This window comes from Rhinatrema bivittatum, chromosome 7, assembly GCF_901001135.1.
Source record: "Rhinatrema bivittatum chromosome 7, aRhiBiv1.1, whole genome shotgun sequence".
NCBI classification, from domain to species: domain Eukaryota; kingdom Metazoa; phylum Chordata; class Amphibia; order Gymnophiona; family Rhinatrematidae; genus Rhinatrema; species Rhinatrema bivittatum.
Window position 1 is genome coordinate 240,614,505 of NC_042621.1, and position 25,758 is coordinate 240,640,262.

General features: G+C 43.9%; 1 protein-coding gene across 1 annotated transcript in view; it reads left to right on the top strand.

Annotated features, from left to right (window-relative positions):
* The window catches only part of LOC115096213 (transcription elongation regulator 1-like protein), a 454,896-nt gene that overhangs the window by 393,992 nt on the left and 35,146 nt on the right, over positions 1-25,758 (top strand). Inside the window, exons 6-7 of the mRNA XM_029610724.1 lie at positions 9,703-9,794; positions 10,719-10,807. Coding sequence (XP_029466584.1) covers positions 9,703-9,794; positions 10,719-10,807 — 181 coding nt within the window. The remainder of the gene's footprint in view (positions 1-9,702; positions 9,795-10,718; positions 10,808-25,758) is intronic.

A 25,758-nucleotide genomic window follows, 5' to 3' on the forward strand; every position in this document is an offset into this window, starting at 1 on the left:
ACCAGATGTATTCCACACATTAAGAAAGGTGGAAAGAAGGCAAAATGATCACCGGCATGGTTAAAAGGGGAGGTGAAAGAAGCTATTTTAGCCAAAAGATCTTCATTCAAAAATTGGAAGAAGGATCCAACAGAAGAAAATAGGATAATGCATAAGCGTTGGCAAGTTAAATATAAGACATTGATAAGACGAGCTGAGGGCCTCATTTTCCACGCCACTCGCATGCGAAAAGGGACCTTTCGCATGCAAAAAGTCCCTTATCGCGTGCAATACCAGGATGGGGGTGGAGTCGGGACGGAGTCGGTCCCGGAAGAGAAGGAGTCGGGGCATCACCGGAGCCGACTCTGCGCCGATGCCACGGACAGAGAAAAGGTAAGTGCCTTTTCACGGCAGCTTTCGCTCCCAATAGCTACACCTCCTATGGAAGCGCTATTGGGTGCGAAACCGGCAGCGCAGGCCCTCCCCCCATTTCGGCCCCCCCGCTCCTCATCTTCTAAAGAATTGCAGGCCTGTGATACTTTAGAAAATGAGGCCCTAAGAGAGAATTTGAAAAGAAGTTGGCTGTAGAGGCAAAAACTCACAGTAAAAACTTTTTAAAATATATCCGAAGCAGAAAGCCTGTGAGGGAGTCAGTTGGTCTGTTAGATGATCGAGGGGTTAAAGGGGCAATTAGAGACGATAAGGCCATCGCAGAAAGATTAAATTAATTTTTTGCTCCAGTATTTACTGAAGAGGATGTTGGGGAGATACCCGTATCAGAGAAGGTTTTCATGGGTAATGATTCAGATGGACTGAACCAAATCACGGTGAACCTTGAAGATGTGATAGGCCTGACTGACAAACTGAAGAGTAGTAAATCACCTGGACCGGATGGTATACTCCCCAGGGTTCTGAAGGAACTAAAAAATGAAATTTCAGACTATTAGTAAAAATTTGTAACCAATATTAAAATCATCCATTGTACCTGAAGACTGGAGGGTGGCTAATGTAACCCCAATAATTAAAAAGGACTCCAGGGGAGATCCGGGAAACTACAGACCAGTTAGCCTGATTTCAGTGCCAGGAAAAATAGTGGAAAATGTTCTAAATATCAAAATCACAGAACATACAGAAAGACATGGTTTAATGGAGCAAAGTCAGCAGGCTTTACCCAAGGTAAGTCTTGTCTCAGTTTTTTGAAGGAGTTAATAAACATGAGATAAAGGTGAACCGATAGATGTAGTATATTTGGATTTTCAGAAAGCGTTTGACAAAGTTCCTCATGAGAGTCTTCTAGGAAAAGTAAAAAGTCATGGGATAGGTGGCGATGTCCTTTCATAGATTACAAACTGGCTAAAAGACAGGAAACACAGAGTAGGATTAAATGGACAATTTTCTCAGTGGAAGGGAGTGGGCAGTGGAGTGCCTCAGGGATCTGTATTGGGACCCATACTTTTCAATATTTTATAAATGATCTGGAAAGAAATACGAGTGAGGTAATCAAATTTGCAGATGATACAAAATTGTTCAGAGTAGTTAAATCACAAGCAGAGTGTGATAAATTGCAGGAAGACCTTCTGAGACTGGAAAATTAGGCATCCAAATGGCAGATGAAATTTAATGTGGATAAGTGCAAGGTGATGCATATAGGGAAAAATAACCCATGCTATAGTTACACAATGTTAGGTTCCATATTAGGAGCTACCACCCAAGGAAGAGATCTAGGCAACATAGTGGATAACACATTGAAATTGTCGGTTCAGTGTGCTGCAGCAGTCAAAAAAAGCAAACAGAATGTTGGGAATTATTAGAAAGGGAATGGTGAATAAAACGGAAAATGTCATAATGCCTCTGAATCGCTCCATGGTAGGGATGTGAATCGTTTTCCATATCGTCTTAACGATAGAAATCGTGTGGCAGGGCAAGAAAATCGTGTTAGGCACGATTTTTTAGTTAAAAAATCGTTAAAAATCGTTTTTTCCGATTAGTGCGCACTAACTCGAGTTAGTGCGCGCTAACGGGAGTTAGCGCGCACTAACGGAGAGTTAGTGCGCGCTAACTGAAAATGATACAATTTGACACTTTTCAGGTCAGTTAAGGTCAGTTTAGGAATGAATATGTATTCCTATTGGCTGCCCTCTTATTTATTCATGTTACCAAGCTTCCCACTGACAGTATATGGGGGATGGGAAATGGAAACAGTTGGTAGCTTGACAAAACAAGTAATGTGATCAGTCAATGTGACTAGAACTTGTGCCCTAACCCTGATACCAGGGGTATTGTGATCTTCCTGCACACAGTGCCCTATTCCTGATACCGGGGGTGTTGGGATCTTCTTGCACACATCCCGGTATCAGGGATAGGGCACTGCATGCAGGAAGATCACAACACCCCTGGTATTAGGGATAGGGCACTGCGTGCAGGAAGATCACAACACTCCTGGTATTAATAGGGATAGGGCACTGCATGCAGGAAGATCACAACACCCCTGGTATCAGGGATAGGGCACTGTGTGCAGGAAGATCACCCCGGAGGAGTGAGGGTCAGGCAGCTCCCCCCTGTCTGTGAAGCCAGCCTCTCACTAGTAATGCAGGGAGGGAGCTGTCTCAGACTTCACCATCCTCCTCCCCCCCCCCCTCACCCACACACCATTCACTAGCTGGGACATGGGGGAAGTCAGGAGTGAGGGTCAGGCAGCTCCCCCCTGTCTGTGAAGCCAGCCTCTCACTAGTAATGCAGGGAGGGAGCTGTCTCAGACTTCACCATCCTCCCCCCCCCCTCACCCACACACCATTCACTAGCTGGGACATGGGGGAAGTCAGGAGTGAGGGTCAGGCAGCTCCCCCCTGTCTGTGAAGCCAGCCTCTCACTAGTAATGCAGGGAGGGAGCTGTCTCAGACTTCACCATCCTCCCCCCCCCCCCTCACCCACACACCATTCACTAGCTGGGACATGGGGGAAGTCAGGAGTGAGGGTCAGGCAGCTCCCCCCTGTCTGTGAAGCCAGCCTCTCACTAGTAATGCAGGGAGGGAGCTGTCTCAGACTTCACCATCCTCCTCCCCCCCCCTCACCCACACACCATTCACTAGCTGGGACATGGGGGAAGTCAGGAGTGAGGGTCCGGCAGCTCCCCCCTGTCTGTGAAGCCAGCCTCTCACTAGTAATGCAGGGAGGGAGCTGTCTCAGCCTTCACCATCCTACCCCCCCCCCCTCCCTCACCCACACACCATTCACTAGCTGGGACATGGGGGAAGTCAGGAGTGAGGGTCAGGCATCTCCCCCCTGTCTGTGAAGCCAGCCTCTCACTAGTAATGCAGGGAGGGAGCTGTCTCAGACTTCACCATCCTCCCCCCCCCCCTCACCCACACACCATTCACTAGCTGGGACATGGGGGAAGTCAGGAGTGAGGGTCAGGCAGCTCCCCCCTGTCTGTGAAGCCAGCCTCTCACTAGTAATGCAGGGAGGGAGCTGTCTCAGACTTCACCATCCTCCCCCCCCCCCTCACCCACACACCATTCACTAGCTGGGACATGGGGGAAGTCAGGAGTGAGGGTCAGGCAGCTCCCCCCTGTCTGTGAAGCCAGCCTCTCATTAGTAATGCAGGGAGGGAGCTGTCTCAGACTTCACCATCCTCCCCCCCCCCCCCTCACCCACACACCATTCACTAGCTGGGACATGGGGGAAGTCAGGAGTGAGGGTCAGGCAGCTCCCCCCTGTCTGTGAAGCCAGCCTCTCACTAGTAATGCAGGGAGGGAGCTGTCTCAGACTTCACCATCCTCCCCCCCCCCTCACCCACACACCATTCACTAGCTGGGACATGGGGGAAGTCAGGAGTGAGGGTCAGGCAGCTCCCCCCTGTCTGTGAAGCCAGCCTCTCACTAGTAATGCAGGGAGGGAGCTGTCTCAGACTTCACCATCCTCCCCCCCCCCCCCTCCCCCACACACCATTCACTAGCTGGGACAGGAGGGAAGTCAGGAGTGAGGGTCAGGCAGCTCCCCCCTGTCTGTGAAGCCAGCCTCTCACTAGTAATGCAGGGAGGGAGCTGTCTCAGACTTCACCATCCCCCCCCCCCCCTCACCCACACACCATTCACTAGCTGGGACATGGGGGAAGTCAGGAGTGAGGGTCAGGCAGCTCCCCCCTGTCTGTGAAGCCAGCCTCTCACTAGTAATGCAGGGAGGGAGCTGTCTCAGACTTCACCATCCTCCCCCCCCCCCTCACCCATACACCATTCACTAGCTGGGACATGGGGGAAGTCAGGAGTGAGGGTCAGGCAGCTCCCCCCTGTCTGTGAAGCCAGCCTCTCACTAGTAATGCAGGGAGGGAGCTGTCTCAGACTTCACCATCCCCCCCCCCCCCTCACCCACACACCATTCACTAGCTGGGACATGGGGGAAGTCAGGAGTGAGGGTCAGGCAGCTCCCCCCTGTCTGTGAAGCCAGCCTCTCACTAGTAATGCAGGGAGGGAGCTGTCTCAGACTGGTATCAGGGTTAGGGCACTGTGTGCAGGAAAATCACTTAAAATCTACACTTACCAACAATCAATTACATATATTTGAACTGTGTACAGTTCCAGCCAGGACCACCTTTCTAAAATGCACAGTGATTGGCAAATTCAACATGCACTAGCATTTCAGGTGCCTGCTAACAAAAATAATAAACAAACAAGTTCTAGTCACGTGAGTGCTGATCATTACATTACTTTTTTTGTCAAGCTTCCAACTGTTTCCATTTCACATCCCCTCAACCATTACCTCAGTGTTAGCCTTGGTAACATCAATAGATAAGAGCACAGCCAGCCAATAGGAATACATATTCATTCCTAAGTGACCTTTACTGACCTGGGAAGTGTGAACACTTTGTTTCATTTTCTGTTGGTGTTCGTTAGTTTCCAGTTCCATTTCCCATCCCCCCAACCATCACCTCAGTGGTAACCTTGGTAACATCAATAGATAAGAGGGCAGCCAGCCAATAGGAACACATATTCATTCCTAACTGACCTTCAGTGACCTGGAAAGTGTTTATTTGTATCATTTTCAGTTAGTGCGCACTAAATCGAGTTAGTGCGCACTAACTGGGAGTTAGTGCGCACTAACTCCCGTTAGTGCGCACTAACACGATTTAACGATTTTTAACGATAAATCGTTAGAATTTCTATTGTATCATGTTCTATAACGATTTAAGACGATATTAACATTATCGGACGATAATTTTAATCGTTGAAAAACGATTCACATCCCTACTCCATGGTGAGACTGCATCTTGAATACTGTGTACAATTCTGGTCGCCGCATCTCAAAAAAGATATAGTTATGATGGAGAAAGTACAGAGAAGGGAAACTAAAATGATAAAGGGAATTGAACAGCTCCCCTATGAGGAAAGACTAAAGAGGTTAGGATTGTTCAGCTTGTAGAAGAGATGGCTGAGAGGGGATATGATAGAGGTGTATAAAATCATGAGACGTCTAGAACGGGTTGATGTGAATCAGTTATTTACTCTTTCGGATAATAAAAAGACTAGGGGGCACACCATGAAGATAGTATGTGTCACATTTAAAACTAATCGGAGAAAGTTCTTTTTCACTCAACGCACAATTAAACTCTGGAATTTGTTGCCAGAGGATGTGGTTAGTGCAGTTAGTGTAGCTGTGTTTAAAAAAGGATTGGATAAGTTCTTGGAGAAGTCCATTACCTCATATTACTTGACTTAGAAAATAGCCACTGCTATTACTAGTAACAGTAGCATGGAATAGACCTTGGAGTACATTTTAAAAGAGAGAGTGCGCGTGAACAAAAGTACGCTGGATTTTATAAGATCCGGGGTCGGTGCGCGCAAGGGGGCGCTCATTTGTACGAGTTGCGCGTGCCGAGCCCTGCGCGCGCTGCCCGTTCCCTCCGAGGCCGCTCCGAAATCGGAGCGGCCCCTTTTTGCAAGCCCCGGGACTTACGCGCGTCCTGGTGCTTGCACGCACCGCCGAGCCTATGCAAAATAGGCTCGGCGCACGCAGGGGAGTTTTAAAAGGGTTACGCGCGTACCTTATGCGCGTAACCCTTTTAAAATCCCGCCCTTAGTTTTTGGGTACTTGCCACGTTCTTATGGCCTGGATTGACCACTGTTGGAAACAGGATGCTTGGTTTGATGGACCCTTGGTCTCACTCAGCGTGGCATGTTCTTATGTTCTTAAGAACTTCAACTTCAAATAGATCATGAGAGGTCTTGAATCAGTTATTTACACTTTTGGATAATAGAAGGACTAGGGGGCATTCCATGAAGTTAGCAAGTAGCAAATTTAAGACTAATCGGAGAAAATTCTTTTTCACTCAACGCACAATTAAGTTCTGGAATTTGTTGCCAGAGGATGTGGTTAGTGCAGTTAGTGTAGCTGGGTTCAAAAAAGGTTTGAATAAGTTCTTGGAGAAGTGCTTTAACTGCTATTAATGAAGTTTACTTAGGGAATAGCCACTGCTATTAATTGCATCAGTAGCATGGGATCTTCTTGGTGTTTGGGTAATTGCCAGGTTCTTGTGGCCTGGTTTGTCCTCTGTTGGAAACAGGATGCTGGGCTTGATGGACCCTTGGTCTGACCCAGCATGGCAATTTCTTATGTTCTTATGTCTTGTTTTACTTATTTATTTTTCACTTTTCTACAGCAGTGTCCAAGGTACAAAATGATCAAACACCTCATATACATACAAAAGATAACACCAAATCAGTTACAACAAATAAAACAAAAATGATAGCAAATAACTAATAACAATTTAAGCAACATAATTGGTATACATTTAAAGAAAATAAAATCATTTTAAAACAAAAATATTCAAACCAGCCCCAGCAGAAATCACAGATTACTTTGTAGCAGATCCCAGATTATTGTCCATCAAATGCTTGAATGACCAACCAGAATTTTAACATCTCACAAAAAGATAGTCTCCAATATACTTAATTTCCTTTTGAGGAATGTTCCAGAGGAGAAATGCATAGCCCTAGAATGCTCTGTTCTTTGCCATAGTTGACCTAACCTCATTTAAAGAAGGAACCGCCAAAAGCATATCACCTTGAGATCTCAGCAAACAGGTTAACATGAAATAGCCAGTCTTTAAAGTAACTGGATGGTGACCATGCAAGTCCTTGAAAACTAAATGTAAAGCTTTAAATTTTTCCCACCAGGCAATAAGCAAATAATATAATGCTTTTGAGATATAATGGTGAAAAATGACATTGGAATAAAAGAAACACCCTTAAATTTTACACTTCATTTAATAAAGGAATTTGCATTCCATTCAATGGAAGCTGTACTGGTGGTACCAGATAAGATGTCTCACTGATGACTATGGGGTAGATTTTCTAAAGTTATGCACCCTGTGCGCGCCGACACCCACGGCCCTCCCCAGTTCCTTTCCCTTCCCCTAACCAACCCGCCCCCTCTCCCTGTCTTAATCCCCCCCAAAAATTATTTTACCTGCTGCGTCTGCCGGCACGAGATCCTCCAACACAGCAGCAAAGGGCTGCTGTGCCAGAGGCCTCTGGCCCCTCCCTGTGCCGCCCCCTCCACGCCCCTTTCCTGAAGCCCCGGGACTTAGATACGTCCCGGGGCTTTACGCGCATCACCAGACCTTTGTAAAATAGGTCCGGCGCTGGTAAATCCTATGGATTTACGCGCATAGGGCTTTTAAAATCTACCCCTAAGGTTTTAGTTTTTTCTGAAATGAGCTTCTGTTTATTAGCTGTAGCACAGTCCCAAATTGCCTCTAGACCAAGGGTGGCCCACTGGCATGAAACAAGCAATATGCAGCTCTTTGGAGTACAGTCTGTGACTTGACAGAGAAATCTGCCCTCTACCACCAACTATCTCCTCTGAATACTGTATGCTGCAATCCTCCTCCTTCTGAGCAGCCAGCTCATGGGTAGAAGTTGTAAGTGTAACCCCCCTCTCCAGTTTAAGGGCCAGGAGGGCAGGGACACATGAAGGTCCCAGGACAAATCCTTCATCTCTTTCTCACTCCAACACAGTTTCAGGTCCCAGGACAAGATTCTTTTCCAAGTCCCAGAATGGCATCGATAGCTCTTATTTCAGTTCTTTGGGGAGGAATGAAGTCTCTTTTACCTTCAGGGGATGTAAGTGCCAAAAAATACACAGGAGGCTCAGGGTGAGTTTCCAAATATAATATTTACTATCAGAATTATTTAGTAGAAATGGCATTTTCTTATCAGATCTTGGCATGAAAATGTGAAATGTACAGTTCTCCAACGTTATCTGTGCAAGTTTCTCTCAGTATCGGGCAGGACTTGGAAAAGCAAGGCCCCCAGTTGGGCAAGTTATCCTTAGTTGGGTGGAGAAAGCCTTGCATTTACCAGGCTCTCAGCACAGGTCATCAAATGTTACTTCGTGTTATGGATCTGTTGATGGAATGTGTGGCCTTTTGCTACATATGCCAACATGCATATAACTATAGTGCTTATTGAAAATACATTTAAAATTGGAAAATATTAAAAACATATTAAAAAAAACAGGTAGATGGCCACAGTGCATATTTCTCATGGCATTCATCTTCCTTGGACTTTTCGCCAGTCTGAGAAGAGAAAAATGTTGGAGTCTTCCACACAACCCTCCCCACCTATGTCAACTCACCTCTCTCCCTCCCTCCCTCCCATATGTTGCACATATCTCCAAAATAGTCCTCTATGACCTTGTGATGGAGCCCATTTCTCCTTGCCATACTATCTATGTCTGTGGCAAGTGTACACATATTCGACGCACACTTGCCACAGACAGATCTGGACCCACATCCAGACAAATGCCATGCCACAGGCAATATTGTGAAGCATACAGCACATCACAATGATATTCTCAACTTTCACTGGCAAATACTGTAGCGCTCTTCCAGAGTGGTCAAGACAGTGGAAGCAGCTCTTAAAAATGTCAAATGTACATTCTATGCTGTTCTGGTTCTTGTGTGTGGATTTCTGCTGCTGTACATGGCACAGCAGAAGGGTTATTGCCACAGGGGCATGAGTGAGTGTTAGGAACATGTCCAATTTTTCTTTTAAATGAAATGAAAAATAAACAAAATTTAATTTGAATTCTTTTCATCTCATTTTAAAAACAAATTCAAAGAAATCAAGAAATTTCATTAAAGTTTCCCATTTCATTTCAAAAGAATGCATTTGCATAATATCCACAGTGAGAAAGTGCAAGTGAAGTATTTGCATACAATGGAGGAAGTACATATTTATTAAGAATATTCTGAAAACCAGACTGGATGGTTGGGTACACAGTACTGATTTCAGAACCACTGCTACAGATCTCAACTAAAGCTGTTGCTAATCACATGTTTAAACATTTTTTTCCACTAGAATATTTATCCTTTTTTGGAAACATCTTGGTAATTCTACCCAGTCCTACACACATTTTTAAAGCACTTACCCCCTAGGTAAATGTACAAATTACTGTTAGGTCATACTTCAGTCATCAGGATAATCAAGTGAATAAATAGCAGACAGCATGTTCCTTTTGAAGCAAAAACACATTGCATCATTTGCTTAGTAAACTGTTCCATACTTGGTACTATATAATGAAATGATCATTTTTTCTAGCATATGCTCTCTGTTTTCCTTCATAATGTGTTGTTAGTTTCTTACTTGTTTTATATTGTTGGCCTGTTCCTTGATATTGTAAAAATAAAAATTACAGTAATATGAATTTTCAAAACTGTTTCCACAGATATACGAAAAGAAGCAGGCAGAGCATCATGTTCCACAGCTTTGATTTTACATACTGAGAAGAAAAACAAGTCAACAGAGTATGACAATAAGGTTTGTTTCTCTTTTTATATTAAATTTGGTAAAGGTTTTGATAGCTGAAATCATGTATCATGCTTCTTTTAAAAAAGAAATGAAACTTAGTCCTATATAAAATGAACTGTCACAAGGGTTGTGAATATTCATCCATTTATTCTGAATATTTATGTTGTCCTTTTATTACTAATGCACAGTACAAAAAAATAAAAGACCTAAGTCTTTCTTAAAAGGGCATTTCATTCTAGTAGATTCTTCCCGTTCATTTTAATATATTTTTACAGTCTGAAAAGTCCGACTCCACACATACTGATAATGTTTTCAATCTGCATGAACATTCTGGGTATTGTAATATAACTGTGCAGATATATTATAATGGGATGATATTCACTGGGAGTTCCACATTGAATATGGCTGATTATTATCTTACTTGACATCACAAGAAGACAATGTCTACCCTTTCTACACATCTTCATCATCCAGTAGACACAGTATTTAGCTTGAAATTTTATAACAACCCATGTAATGATGTGTATCAAAAGACTGCTTTGTACTGCATTGTTTATTACCTTTTTGTAAGTATACTGTAAATATTTAAAATGTCAGTGTTTTGATTCAGAAGATCTCAGTAAAACATCTATTAAGAAGCAAACCAATTAAGCATACATTTCTAGTTGCTTTAAAAGATAATGTGAGAATATAAAAATCAGCTTCAGGAAAGAGAGATATCACAGCAATTATTGCTGAGGCAATTAATCTTCTTTTCCTATTAAGATCTCATCCTGCTGAAGGAATTATTTGTCAGAATTGCATTACACATTATGTTTTCTCTAATAGTCTTGCCAGTGCAATCAATAGATATCAAATAGCCACAATAGTTTCTTTTTTAAAAGTCAAACTGATCTTTATTTGCTAATTTCCAATTGTTTTCTTCTTGTCAAGCATCAAGCAGTAAAACTAGTAACTGAGGATGACAGCACATCTAGTGACAACAAGCCAGTAGCATCTACGCCTGTACCTGGATCACCCTGGTAAGTCCATTTAGACATGATGGAAGAGTATCAATAAATTATTATTTTCCAAATATTGTAGATACATTGTGGAGTAATTTTCAGTAGCTCACATTGTTGCAAATTACATGGGTACTTTTGTACCCCAGGCTTTTCTAACTAATTTTTCAAAGGGAAACCATGTGAATAGTTTTCCTTTCAAAATTGCCTACAAAGTATATGGACACAAAATTGCCTACATGTGCCTCTGCAAAACACTGTATACATTTGAAAATATATGATGGCAAAAAAGGACCATATGGCCCGTCCAGTCTGCCCATCTGTCCAATTAATTTAGCATTATTTCCTTAGAGATCCCCTGTATTTATCCCATGCTTTCTTGAAATTCAGATACTGTTTTTCTCTCCACCACCTTCACTGGAAGGCTGTTCCATGCATCCATCACCCTCTCAGTAAAGAAATATTTTCTAAGATTACTCCTGATTCTTCCTCATTTCACCCTCATCCCATGACTCCTCATTCTAGAGCCTCCTTTCCATTGAAAAAGGCTCACCTCCTGTGCATGGCAACCTTTGTGATATTTGAATGTCTCTATCATATCTCCCCTATCTCACCTTTTCTCTAGGTATACATGTTTAGATCTTTGTCTATCCCTATATGCTTTTGAATGAAGACCGCTGACTATTTTAGTAGTCACCCTCTGTACCGACTCCATCCTGTTTATATCCTTTTGAAGGTGCAGTCTCCAAAATTATGTACAGTATTCCAAGTGAGGTCTCAACAGGTTCTTATACAGGGGAAATATCACTTCCCTTTTTCTGCTGTTCATTCTTCTCCCTATGCAGCCAAGCATCTTTCTGGCAATTACTGTTGCTTTATCCAGCTGCTTGGCCACCTTGAGACTATCAGATACAATTACTCCCAGATCCAGCTCTTCCTTTGTGCTTAGAAAAACTTTACCTCCAATACTTTCCCTTTCGTTTCTGCAGCCTAATTGCAATTCTCTGCATTTTTTAGTATTAAATCTTAGCTGCCTGATCTTAGACCATTCCTCAAGCTTCGCTTCCTGGCTGCCCACCATGTTACAGATTTTGGTATCATCGGCAAAAAGACAAATCTTTCCTGACAACCCTTCTTTTATGTTGCTCACAAAAATGTTGAAAAGAACCGGTACATGCTATTCACTTCCTGACTAAAATCATTCCTCCACCTTCCAGGAGCACCTCTTGTTAATGTGGTTTAAGGTATGCAAATTGTTACAGCCTGCATACCTTAGGTTGGCAATTCTTAGAGGTAGATATTCAAAAGAGTTTGTCTGGGTAACCTGGACAAACCACGAGATTTAAATTCCCCACTCTGCCAAGCAGATACATTTTAGCTGGCAAGTCATTACCCAGGTAAAATTCAGCCAGATGAAAGGAGGTGGGGGGGTGGAGCGAGTAATGCCAGGGCATAACTAAAAGTTATCCAGGAAGCAAAGATATTCAGTGCTACCTGGATACACTTAGCCAAGTCAGCCTGATGGGGTAAATCGCTGACCTGAAGTTACCTGGATAGCTTTACCCAGGAAACCTTAGCTATTTATATTCAGCGGTAGCCTTATCAGGCTAACTGCGGCTGAATATCTGGCTCTCTTTACTGCTTACCAGCCTGCTGAATATGGCTTTCTTAGCTCCCCAGCCAAATTCCGCTTTGACAATTGTCCTCTGTATGCTTAGGAACTTTATTTTCCTATTTAGATCATCACAGACATAAAGCAGTGAATGAGGCACAGTAGGCTAGCTTTAAATGTTGGAGGTAAATAGTCATAAAGTCAGTTTTCTTGTGTATTTTTTTAAATAGCACATCTTTTGCCACAGGTTATGATTTTCCGCATTCACAGGAAGGGAACTACTCCAGAGATAAAATTGTTTAAGCAGGCTGTTTGCACTCTTTTTCTCTCTTCATTGGATTGACAGTTAAATCCAGCCCTGTGTTTCTGTTTCCCCATTCACTGTCTGATCTCCAAATCATTTGGGTTCTACAAAGTGTGTGTGTGGGGGGGGGGGGGGGGGGGGGAGAGGGGCATTTTTCACAAAGTCACCTGGCTGTGAACTATGTGGGTAGTTCCCCTTAGAAAATTGCCAACAGGTTTGTACCCAAGGTCTTTGCCCCTGCTTTTTTCCTGTGGGTAAAACATTTGCTGGAAAACAATGCACAAAGGGTCATGTACAATAAACGTTTGCATACACGCTAAGGCTATGTTGCACATTCAGAAATAATACGCTCTGCAGCACGGCCTTAACTCATATGTTAAAATGCTCCCTCGTGATGTTAACGAGGTCATGTTGTTTATTTATTTATTTGTTTGTTTTAAGAATCAATTTCCTCCAGTTTCTTTGGACTTCCAGCTCAATTAAAACCAGCTCCTACTGGGGCTTCAGTGACACAAGTCTTCATTCATAACTACCCAGAGCTTTTCCTCATTTTTATCTTTCTCCCCGTCCCCTCTATATCAGTGAGAATACGTTGGCTATGGGCTACAGACCAGATGATCCTGATTCAGACCATTAAGTGTCACTGTTCAACTTTGGCTGGGGCTTCCACACCCTGAGGCTGTGAATGCTACACAGCATCCCAATTCATGGCCAGTTTGAGGAGTAATAGCAGAAGCCAGACTTAGGAACAAAAGATAGATTTCCTACATTGCAGTACACAGTAATGGTCACTCATGAAGCCATGGGGACAGCCCTTTTTGATGACTTCTGAGTTATGCATCTTCTTATCCAATTTAGTGGATGCTGCTCTGTATCTGAAACTTTCTGTGTACAAGTTCAGTTTAGTGGTGAGAAATGGTGGTAAAGTCAAGTTTGATCATTTGATTTTTTTTCCTTTTTGTTGTATTTCACTAGCTTTGTTCAACTCTAAATATGTAAATGTTTGTCATAGAAGTATATATATATAAGAGAGTATCATATATAAGAGAGAGTCCTCATATATATATATATGTCTGAGAGAGAGAAAGAGACAATATATATAGATATATAGAAAATATATTTTTATAGTCTGCAGATGTTCGGAAGAATTTGGTTGTTATGTGAATCTAGTGTTGTAGGCGTAGGAGTCTGAAATAAGTTCTTGATTATTGCTTCTTTGGGGATTTTTTTTATTATTTTTCTTGCAATTCTTTAAGAGATTTCTCATTTAGTATTGAGCAGTAAGTCACAATACATTTAAAATAAAATCTCCAAATGCAACACTTCCAGTTCAGCAGTTCAGTTTGCAATAATGTTTTAATGCTTGTACCATTTCAGAATTATAACAGGAACCCTTGATTATTGTTTTTAATAAATATTGGCTTGCTGTACAGCAAAAGACATATATTGTGATTTATTGTTATTATTTTGGCTGACAAAGAAATACTAAATATGTTTATTGACAATCTATTAGTGGGACATATTGCATTTATTTTATATTACTGATACAACACATGTTTTAGATAATTATATATCCTTTCTTATGACAAACAGAAAACAAACAGATGGCATAATATGAAAGTTTAAATTAACTGTTATCTTGGGTTATATTTGTAAAATAAAAAAGATTTTAAAGGGCTGGTATCCTTTTTCTTAGTCCAGTAGTTTTCTGCTGCTACTTTGGACTTTCAGCTGAAATGGAATCAGAGTTAGGATGAGCTCGGAGGTAGGCAATGCCTGACCTCAAGTGTTTTAGACAGGTCTGGTTTTTAGGATATTGCAATGAATATGCATGAGATATATTTGCATGCATTGCCCCCATTGAATGCAAATACATTTCATGCATATTCATTGTGAATATCTTGAAAAACAGGCCTGTTTATGACACTCAAGGAAGGACCTGAATTGCCTACCCAGCATCTAGCAACATGAGCCTTCATTCACAACTACTCAAGGATTTTTCCCTTTTTTATATCCCCTCAACTTATGTAGACCAGTCTTTGCAGCAACTAAGTCTGACCATTAGATGTTACCATTATGTGATGACTGTACCTCCTTCCCCTCAAAGTTCTGGAACGCTGCCTCTGCAGTATCCCCAGATCCAGCTGACCCAGGGAGCAGTCTTATTACATTTCACTGACCATTGTAGCTACACTATGGCTGGCTGCACTGCCACTCACCTGTTCTGATGCTCCTTAAGCATGTGCGCACTGTTCTTCTTTATTGGCCCCATGGAAGGAATCTTACTCGCAGCACCAGATGATGACATCATCAGGCCGGGGGATTTAAATCCTGGTCTCCCAGCTCACACATCTTTACAACAGGTCTCTTGCCTTCAGCAGTGTTAGTTGCCAGTGTTCCTGTGTTCCTGTTCCTGCTTGTCACTTGGCCTGTGCATGTTCCTGTGTTCCTGTTCTGCTCTGATTCGCTTCTGCGAGTCCTGTTCTTAATCTGCTTTCTTGCCCTGCTGTGTTGCCTTCGCCTTGACTTGTTTCCTTGTTGCCTGACCTCAGATTGGACCTTGACTCTGCTTTGTCTTCAGCCTATCCTGACCTTATATTGGATGTTGACTCTGCTTCATCTTCAGCCTGCCCTGACCTCTGATTGAACCTTGACTCCACTTCGTCTTGGCCAGTAAGACCTGCCAGTCACCAGAATTTGAGGGTTCAACCCAGATTAGTCAGGCGGAAGATTGTTTCTTGGCGAGTCAGTTGCCACCTGTTAAGGCCTATCTTGTGCTTGCACAAAATAAGCAGTGCCAACTTAACAGTGGTCCAATTGCTCACAACTATTCAGCATGAGAGATTGCAAAGGCCATCAGCTCCGCTGATTTGCTAGCGCTCCAGTTCCTGCAAGGACTGGCCTTGAATGTCTTGCAGCTCACGGACTCCATATAGACCTTGTGCCAGTGTCTGAACTCTGTTTACACTGAGGTTAATCAGGCCCAACTATCGCTTGATGTACAAGCACCATCAGAACAGCAGCCCTTGCCTCTAGTGTCCGACATTTGTCTCTCTCTGCTGACCTGCTGATGGGAACCCTAAGGCAAATTAAAGGAACAGCTATAGGGGCCACAATGGCCCCTAGTTTAGCTTGTGTATTTGTGGCAGATTTTGAAGATCGATTTGTTTACACGTCTGAGTGGCAACCTTTTCTAGCCCACTGGTTTAGATATATAGACGACATATTGTTGATCTGGCAAGGTACAGAGATTCAATTCTTTGTCTTTATAGATTGGTTAAATAATTTAAATCCTAATTTACAATTTAATTTTCTTATAGATCGCTATAAAATCCCTTTTCTAGATGTTATGGTGATTCATCAAGATGACCAATTTTACACAACCATTTATCGTAAAGATACAGATAGAAACACTCTATTAGTGTATGATAGCTTCCACCCACACCATCTGAAGAAAAAATATCCCCACAGGCCAGTTTTTAAGGCTGAGATGGCTCTGCTCAACCAGAGCAGACTATATGCATCAAGCTCAGCAGATGTTATCACGGTTTAAACAAAGGGGGTACCCTAGTAAGGTTCTGAAACGGGCGTTTAAACGTGCGTATAATGTTAATAGGGAATTACTATTTTTACCCCATACACCAGATGATACTCCTACAACAAACTGCATCTTGCCGTTTTCAACATTATACACTAACGTATCACACACTACCGCACTGTTTACCATTGAAGAGAACCTGCAAAACAACTTGGAGGGTTCCAGAATTCCGTTTTGGTTCATCTATGAAATTGCCCAACTGGTTATTCAGTTTCAATTTACAGATCAATTTTTTCTGCAAACACATGGCATAGCAATGGGTTCATCTGCCGCTCCGTCCATAGCAAATTTAGTCATGGACAGATTTGAAAGACTTCACATCTATGAATCCACGTGGTTTAATAAAGTCTCTTTATGGATCCGCTACATCGATGACCTGCTCATTTTTTGGAAACATGACCTAGCCTCCCTGCAAGAATTTATCCAGTGGATCAATACTATTGATAGGGACCTCCAATTTACCACCCAATACAGCAGAGAAAAAATATCTTTTTTAGATATTTCTATTTCACTCCAAACAATACTTTACACACGTCTATATACCGGAAGGAAACAGAACGTAACAATCTCCTTATGTACCATAGCTTTCATCCCAGAGCATTCAAACAAGGACTTCCGGTCAGCCAATTTTTTAGGCTGAGACGCCTCTGCTCTTCAGATGAAGATTTTAAAATACAAGCAGGCATATTGGCCGCGAGATTTTTCAATAGAGGATACCCATATTCAGCAGTGCACAAGGCCTTCAAGAGAGCATGGTACTCCCCACGTTCAGCCCTATTGGAATATAAAACTCATCAACCCATTACTACAGACATCTGCGTGCTCACACACACAGATAAGTCCTACTTGATTATGCAAAGCGTCAAAAGGCATTGGCATGTTCTCCAACTACATTCAGAGTTTACAGACATGCCACTGTTTGCATACCAACGGAGCAAAAATCTCCGTGATCATGTTGTGAGAGCGGCAGTTGATCGGTTGGAGAACAATAGACAGCAAGGATGTCATAATAAGTGCGGCAATTGTGAGATGTGCATGAGTACAATCATAGGATCGTCTTGGCAACACCCCCGCACAGGTCATGAATACCATAAAAGATCCATAACGACATGTAATTCATCTTGAGTTGTATATCTTATACAATGTCCTTGCCCCCTCGTATACGTGGGACGCACCATCGTAGTCGCCTCAACACAGTTACTCTAGAGGCACCTATGGTCAGTCACTGTATGCAAGCAGGTCATACCTTCGTTCAACTTCAGTGGACCATTTTGGAGCAAGTATCTCCTAACCCCCGTGGTGGAGATTTAAATGCAACTTTAAACTACCGGGAACAATGGTGGATTTACACCTTAGCCACTCAATCTCCACAAGGCCTAAATGACACAGTCGAATGGTCTTCGCTCATTTAGCAACCTAATCTAGCGTTTCAAATTGAATTAGCGCATTAATCGGTCCCGCCCTTTTCGGTAGGTACGAAAATGCTTCCAGCAAGATGGCGGATCCTGCTGTCCAGACATAGCTGCAGCCGCGTAGCAGAACCCAGTTGGCAGTCCCGGGAATCGTATGTATAGTGCAGCAAATCACTCACATTATGATGGTATTTACCAGGTTTATTGAAGCGCTTCCTGTTTAATTTCAGATTTGCTAACTGCAGCCCCTGAAGAAGGTTCACAGAAACACGAGCCGTGTCGGGCCAACACCAGTGCGATATCCCTGCTGCAAACCTCGCTACGATAAGTCAAAACTTTACTGCCTTTAAAACTGACATAATATTGTCTAAATATAATCGGGCCAATCCTGTATCGTGCGGTAGGAAGAGCTGCGTTAGTGCCTACGGCACCCGCGGTTACCGCCCGCACAGAGCAGCTCACCTACCGCGCGATCCTGAAGCCTAATTATATGTAAATGTAAGCCGCGTCCGAAAAGCCTTAGTCCCGCGCAACCCAGGATACTGGATAGAGCGCCTATACAGGATCCTGGGTGCGCGGGCCTAAGGCTTCACGCCACGCTGGTATCTGTCATTTCAAATGTCATTTGAAATGACAGATACCAGGAAGCAACGGCGGCGACAGCGCAGAAGCAACGGCGAAAGGACTTTTCAGTGTCCCCCCTCCTCTCGGAGCAGGGCGCGAAAAGCTGCCTTGCTCCGGGAGGAAGGGGGACACTGACAGCGACGAAGCTTTCCCCCAGCCCGGACACCGGCGAAGCCAGAAGACAGCGGCGGCGGAACGACTGTCAGTGTCCCCCCTCCTCTCGGAGCAGGGCGCGAAAAGCTGCCTTGCTCCGGGAGGAAGGGGGACACTGACAGCGACGAAGCTTTCCCCCAGCCCGGACACCGGCGAAGCCAGAAGACAGCGGCGGAGAAACGGCGAAACGACTGTCAGTGTCCCCCCTCCTCTCGGAGCAGGGCGCGAAAAGCCGCCTTGCTCCGGGAGGAGGGGGGACACTGACAGCGGCAAAACTTTCCCCCAGCCCGGACACCGGCAAAACTTACAATTTTGCAGCCATGAGCCACGAGCAGGAACGCGAAGATCTGGCTCCGATAGCTCCTCCCGACAAGATGGCCGCCTGCACGGGGAAAGAGTACAATTGGCCGCTCAAGACGTGATGTCGTGACGTCACGTCTTCAGCGGCCAATTGCACGCTTTCCCCGTGCAGGCGGCCATCTTGTCGGGAGGAGCTAAGGCAGGCCAGATCGTGTTCGTGCTCGTGGCTGCAAAAAAGTAAGTTTTTTGCCGGTGTCCGGGCTGGGGGAAAGTTTTGCCGCTGTCAGTGTCCCCCCTCCTCCCGGAGCAAGGCGGCTTTTCCGCCCTGCTCCGAGAGGAGGGGGGACATTGACAGTCGTTTCGCCGTTTCTCCATCGCTGCTTGTGCGCTGTCAGTGTCCCCCCTCCTCCCGGAGCAAGGTGGCTTTTCGCGCCCTGCTCCGAGAGGAGGGGGGACACTGACAGTCGTTTCGCCGTTTCTCCGCCGCTATCTTCTGGCTTCGCCGGTGTCCGGGCTGGGGGAAAGCTTCGCCGCTGTCAGTGTCCCCCCTCCTCCCGGAGCAAGGCGGCTTTTCGCGCCCTGCTCCGGGAGGGGGGAGAAGAGACAAGCGGCGAAACAACTTACTTGCACGGGGGAAAGCGGTCTCCGTGGCAGCCCCAGTCCTCTCCCCTCCTCCCGAAGCCAAAAAAAAAAAAAAAAGCTTTTTTTTTTGGCTTCGGGAGCAGGGGAGAGGACTGGGGCTGCCACGGAGACCGGCACCCATGATCGCGGCCGGGGCAGGTGAGCGGGGGCTGGGGGAAAGCTTGCCACCTACCCTGACCCCTGCCTCTACCGCCTGGGTCAGGGTAGGCGGTAAGTTTGCAGGTTAAACGCGCGACAAAGCGGCAGGGAAAGGTAGCGTTAGTCGGGGCGCGGGTTACGGGATGCTAGGGGAATAGCTAATTCGCTCGTTTGCATGCAATATCGCGCTAATTCGCTCGTTTGCATGCAATATACATGCCGCGGGCGGAAGGGGTTACCCGGGGAATTTAGGACGCGGTAGGAGTAGGTTAAAGGGGATTCGGGATCGCAGGAAGGGCTAACGCGGCCGGAACGTGAGTTAAAAGCGGCTTAGGAGCAGGGTAAATGCAGCCGCACTTTACAGGATTGGCCCGAATGCTAGCTAAAAATATGGGAGATCAACTCTAAAGAGACCGATGATTATAACGCAGTGACGGTCTTAAAAACATTAAATGACCGCACCACAACTCAGTGGCTTACCGGGGCTACTTCAGATAAAGCCTGCCACGATATATGAGGTCTCCCTACATATAAAATTCAAACTATTTAAAGACTACAGGTCATCAGCATCTCATTATGATGATGTTATATTGAAAATAATAGTTAAGAATACATCATATATTTACAGTTAATAGTATAAGTTTTCAACAATGAGTCATGAGATATCTAGCATTATTCGGAAGCGTTGGAATGAATTAAAGTTAAACGTATTTTTGAATAGTACGATACGTTTTACGTATCGTAGGGGCCGGAATATCAAAGATAGGTTGGTCCACTCTTCTTTCATACAGCGACCTGACATACGAGAGAGTGGGTTACATGAACCATGTAACCATTGCTCGGTGTGTGTAAACACATGACAACATTATCAGAATTACACACCCTACCACAGGGAAAACATTTGGATTACAGGCTAATTCAGATTGTAATACTCAAGGAGTGGTCTACGTGATAAAATGTCCATGCAACAAATTATATGTGGGCAAAACTATGCGAAAAGTGAAGACGAGGATAATCGAGCATAATCCATTCCCATTCTGCTTCCTCCCCCTTATTGTATTGTCTCTGCCTCAACTTGTCTCCTAGATTGGCCTGCCCTGACCTCAGATTGGATCTTGTCTCTGCTTTGTCTTTAGCTTGTAAATCCTCCCGGCTGTCAGAACCTAACTGCTCAATTCAAGGAGGAGGTGGTTGATCAGGTGGAAGATTATCTCCTGGCGGATCAGCTGCCATCTGTTAAGGCCTGTCTTGCGCTTGCACAATGTAGGCAGCGCCAACTTAATAGCGGTCAAAGGGCTCACAACCATTCAGCATGATAAGTCTCATCTGGAAATGAAACCCAGGTCTGCCACATGGCAGTATGCAGCACAATATATGAAAGGTGTTTACTAAATCTTGAAATCGAGATTGGGAAAGTGCCATTTCCCTGTAACAATCAGCTTTTTATTAGCAAGAAAACTGAGCTGGCAACAGTGCCTTGCTTTGATTTAATGCAGAACATTAACTTGATGTCTTGGTGAAGCCACTACTAAATAAATTCTGACTAGATTTCTTTTTTAGGGGAGGCGGGGTCCATTCCTCAGCAGACACACCATTTAAGTGTCAACCACTAGATTAATAACTTGTATTCTTTTGTATAAAAGCATCTTTTATGATGCAAGTGCACTTACAGCATTCAACAGAGGAGGAATCAGTAGGCTGATTATATTCTCACTGTTACCATATCAGATAAATGATTAGAATTGAAAATTGCCAAGACTAAAAACATGTTTTAATATAAGTCTCCTGACATGCCATCTAATGATATACATTCTATCTGGGGGAACGAGATGCTGCAGAGAAAAATAAATCGGTTCACATTACACAGCATTTTTATACAGAAGCATGAATTTACACTTACTACTGTAAAAACATGAGTGCATTAATGTCTGCTGCTTTGTAAAACTGATCCAAATCTATATGGAAAATGCTTAAAAATACTATATGGAAAAGAATATTATTGTGAAGAAGAGTTAAAGAAAAACAATACTTTAAAATTTTACATTACAGTATGAGCTTTGTTTTAGACAAACAAACCACTAAAAATGTTCACCTATACAGTAGCCACATCTAGTAATCTTAAATGTGTTTACTACAAAGGTTAGCAGATTATCATAGATTAAAGCAAAATCATGTCAGAACTAAAGCAAATGGTATAGCATATGGACTTCAAGATTGCGATTCACCTAGGGCCAATATTCATTTGGTCATTTAAGAACACGTTTTTCGGCTAAAGATAGCCAGATAATTTCTCCAATAAAACTGGATAACTTAAACACTAACCGGACATTGATTGAATATAGCCGGTTAGGACTAAAGTTATCAGGCCTCGTGTGGCCCTTTAACTCACTAATTACCCGGATATCTTCAGAGATATCCAGGTAAGTAGCGGATCTAAGGGAAAACAAAAAGGTTGAGGGCCTCCCGGCCCGATGGCCACTCTCTACCACCACATGGATAAACCTCCCTCCTCATGCTGCGGTCCCCAAAACCTGGTATGCATATATAAATATTAGAAAGTAGAAATGTTCCAAAAAAACATTGCCACAGGCCTGAGCCTCCCACCTCCCTGCTAAAAAAAGTACATTACCAGCTTCCCCCCCACAGTCACCCCTCCCCCATCCTGGCTGTCAACCTCCCACACATCCGTTACTTTCAAAAGCGACTCTCTTCTCCATGTCAGGATTGATGTTTGCAGCGATCCCTGCCACTTCCAGAGTAATGTTGGCTATTACCTACGTAACGCTTCCAGCGTACGTTTGCATTAAAAAGCACGCTTCAAGCATTATTACCTATGTAACGCTGGAAGCGTTACGTAGGCAATAGCCAAAGTCACTCTGGAAGTGGCTAGAATCGCTGTTCTTAATATTCCCAGCACAAAGAGGGCCGCTTTTGGAGGTAATGGGAGGGTGACAGGCAGGGGTGGGGGAGGGGAGTGATTGTGGGGGAAGCTGGTAATGTAATTGTTTTTAGCAGAGATGGAGGGGGGAGACCCAGGCCAGTGGCAATATTTTTTTGGAACCTTTCTACTTTCTAACATTTACACTTGCATGCCAGGTTTTGGGGACCATGTCATGGGGTGGGGGGGGGGGAGTTATCCATATAGTGGAGGGTGGTAGGCATAGGCCTGCAACTTTTTTATTTTTCATTAGATACGCTACTTACCCGTATATTTCTGAAGATATCTGAGTAAGTAGCGAGTTATCCGGCCACATAACTTTAGGCCTGCTTGGAAACAGGCCAGACAATTACTTAGCTGGCTATAATTTAGATGGAAAAGTGGCTGAATATGCCACATTTGTCATTTAGACAATAACGTTTGCATTATTCGTCTGAATGGCTTTTGAATATCTACCCCCAAGTTCCTGGCTGTAGACATCCTTCTGTTGCTTTTATTCTTAGACCTATTTATTTTTTAATTTGTTCCAAAGATATTTATTTTTTTCATTTAATATTTTTTTAAAATAAAAAGTGTAACTATTTTACTATTAAATTTTCTATATAACTGTTCATTTTTCAGCAGCGGTACACAAGAATAGGTTTATATTGAAAGTTACAACAGCAACAACCCAATTGTTAGATCCGTACTGCTGGGAGTGAGAAAGTTAAAGGAGATTGTAGAATCACTAAATATTTATTTATTATCTGGCATGAAATAAAACACTAAAGGGATATCCTACTGTTTTAGGTGGGGTGTTGTGTTTCCAATTACTGACTGAGTCTTAGTAGATTTTGATACCTTTGAAAGGACCAATAAAAAGATATTATAGTACATGAACTTCTGAGGTCATACAAGACCCTTCTTCAGATATGATTTATTGTCTCTGTAAACTCTCTCTTGCTGTTATAGTTACCTATCAAATTATCAAATTTGATAGGTAACTATAACAATTTTATAGTTACCTATCAATTATACTTAGGGGTAGATTTTCAAACTATGCGAATAGGCCTACTTTTGCTGGCGCATCAGGCGCAAGCAAAAGTACGCTGGATTTTAGTAGATACGCGCGGAGCCGCGTGTATCCACTAAAATCCTGGATCGGCACGCGCAAGGCTATCAATTCTGTATAGCCGGCGCGCGCCGAGCCGCGCAGCCTACCCCCCGTTCCCTCCTAGGCCGCTCCGAAATCGGAGCGGCCTCGGAGGGAACTTCCTTTTGCCCTCCCCTCACCTTCCCCTCCCTTCCCCTACCTAACCCACCCACCCGGCCCTGTCTAAGCCCCCCCCTTACCTTTGTCGGGGGATTTACGCCTCCCTCTGGGAGGCGTAAATCCCCGCGCATCAGCGGGCCTCCTGCGTGCCGGGATGCGACCTGGGGGCGGGTCCGGAGGGCGCGGCCACGCCCCCGGGCCGCCCCGGGCCGTAACCACGCCTCCGGGTCCGCCCCCGAAACGCTCCCGGCACGCCCCCTAAACGCCGCGCGGTTCGGGCCCGCCCCCGACACGCCCCCCTTGGAGAACCCCGGGACTTACGCAAGTCCCGGGGTCTGCGCGCGCCGGTGAGCCTATGTAAAATAGGCTCACCGGCGCGCAGGGCCCTGCTCGCCTAAATTTGCCCGGTTTTGGGCGGATTTAGGCGAGCAGGGCTCTGAAAATCCGCCCCTTAGGGAATAGCCACTGCTATTAATTGCATCATTAGCATGGGTTCTTCTTAGTGTTTGGGTAATTGCCAGGTTCTTGTGGCCTGGTTTTTGGCCTCTGTTGGAAACAGGATGCTGGGCTTGATGGACCCTTGGTCTGACCCAGCATGGCAATTTCTTATTTTCTTATTTTCTAAAGGAGAATCCCATCTATCTTACAGTTATTAACTCATATTATTCTTATTTTAATATGCAGGAATTCAGTGAAAATTATCATTACTGCAAACATTATTTCTCTAATGCTTGCTTTTATTGTTTTATTTGTCTCTTTGTTTTAATATGTTATATACTGTAATGGGACTTTTATTTGTATAATGTATGAAGATTTCTGTATTTTAAGTTCATGGAATCTGCCTAGAACAGGACCTGGTAATAGGCAGAATATAAATAATTTTAAATAAATAAGTAAATATATAATATTGGCTTTATCAGTACTTGGAAGTATATGCAGTCCATTCTTATTTAAACAGTTATCATGCTAGTGCCTTTGAATATTGATCATTCACTATGCATTGATTATAAGTCCCATTCATCTTTTGTATGCTTGTAAAAGCAGTGTACTACAAAATATATTTTTATTTACAAAACATTAAAAAATATGTATTAGAAAATGTATACAGATACTGAGACCAATGATTAAATGTAAGGCAAATGAAGGTCTTGTGACTAGTAGTGCCTGTTATAATGATCAGTGAAATAAGATAAGATATTGCCTCTAAATACATTTCTTAATATATACTTTGTATGTGTGGTTGGGTTAGTCCATGATAAGTAACGTTTAGGTCCGGATTTTAAAAAGGCCCAGCGACGCGCATAAAGCCCCGGGACGCGTGTAAGTCCCGAGGCTTGAAAAAAGGGGCGGGGAGGGGAAGGATGGGGTGGTCCGGGGGTGGTGGTGGGGCCAGAGGCCTCCGACAGAATGGCCATTGTTGCTCTGTTGGAGGATTGCGTGCCGGCAGGCACAAAAGGTAAGATAAACATTTTGAAGGGGGTTAGAATAGGGCTGGTGGGTGAAGGTTAGGGGAAGGTCAGGTTAGGGGGAGGGAATGGGGGAAGGCAGCGTGCGCCGACCCCTGATTTTATAACTTGCGCGCACAAGTTATAAAATCGGGCATACATGTGCGCGCACTGGGTAGCGCGCACATGTATGCCCGATTTTATAACTTGTGCGCGCAAGTTATAAAATCGGGCATACATGTGCGCGCACTGGGTAGCGCGCACAATTAGGCCGCATGCGCTTTTTAAAAAAATCTACCCTTAATTTTTAGGTACTATAGAAGAAATGTATACATAAAAATACCACAGTTCTTACAAACCTGTGAGACAGTTTAAATGATGTAAAAATGAGAAGATTTAAATTGTCCTAGTATTGCTGAAAGTCTCACTGCAAGAAGTGAGTTACTTGAGGCCATAAGCAAAAAAGGTTTTTTCCATAGCCTCGGAATGGGAATACGTTGGAAGGAAAAACAAAGAAGTCATTGTGAGGACTAAAAGTCTACATGAGGCTTGCA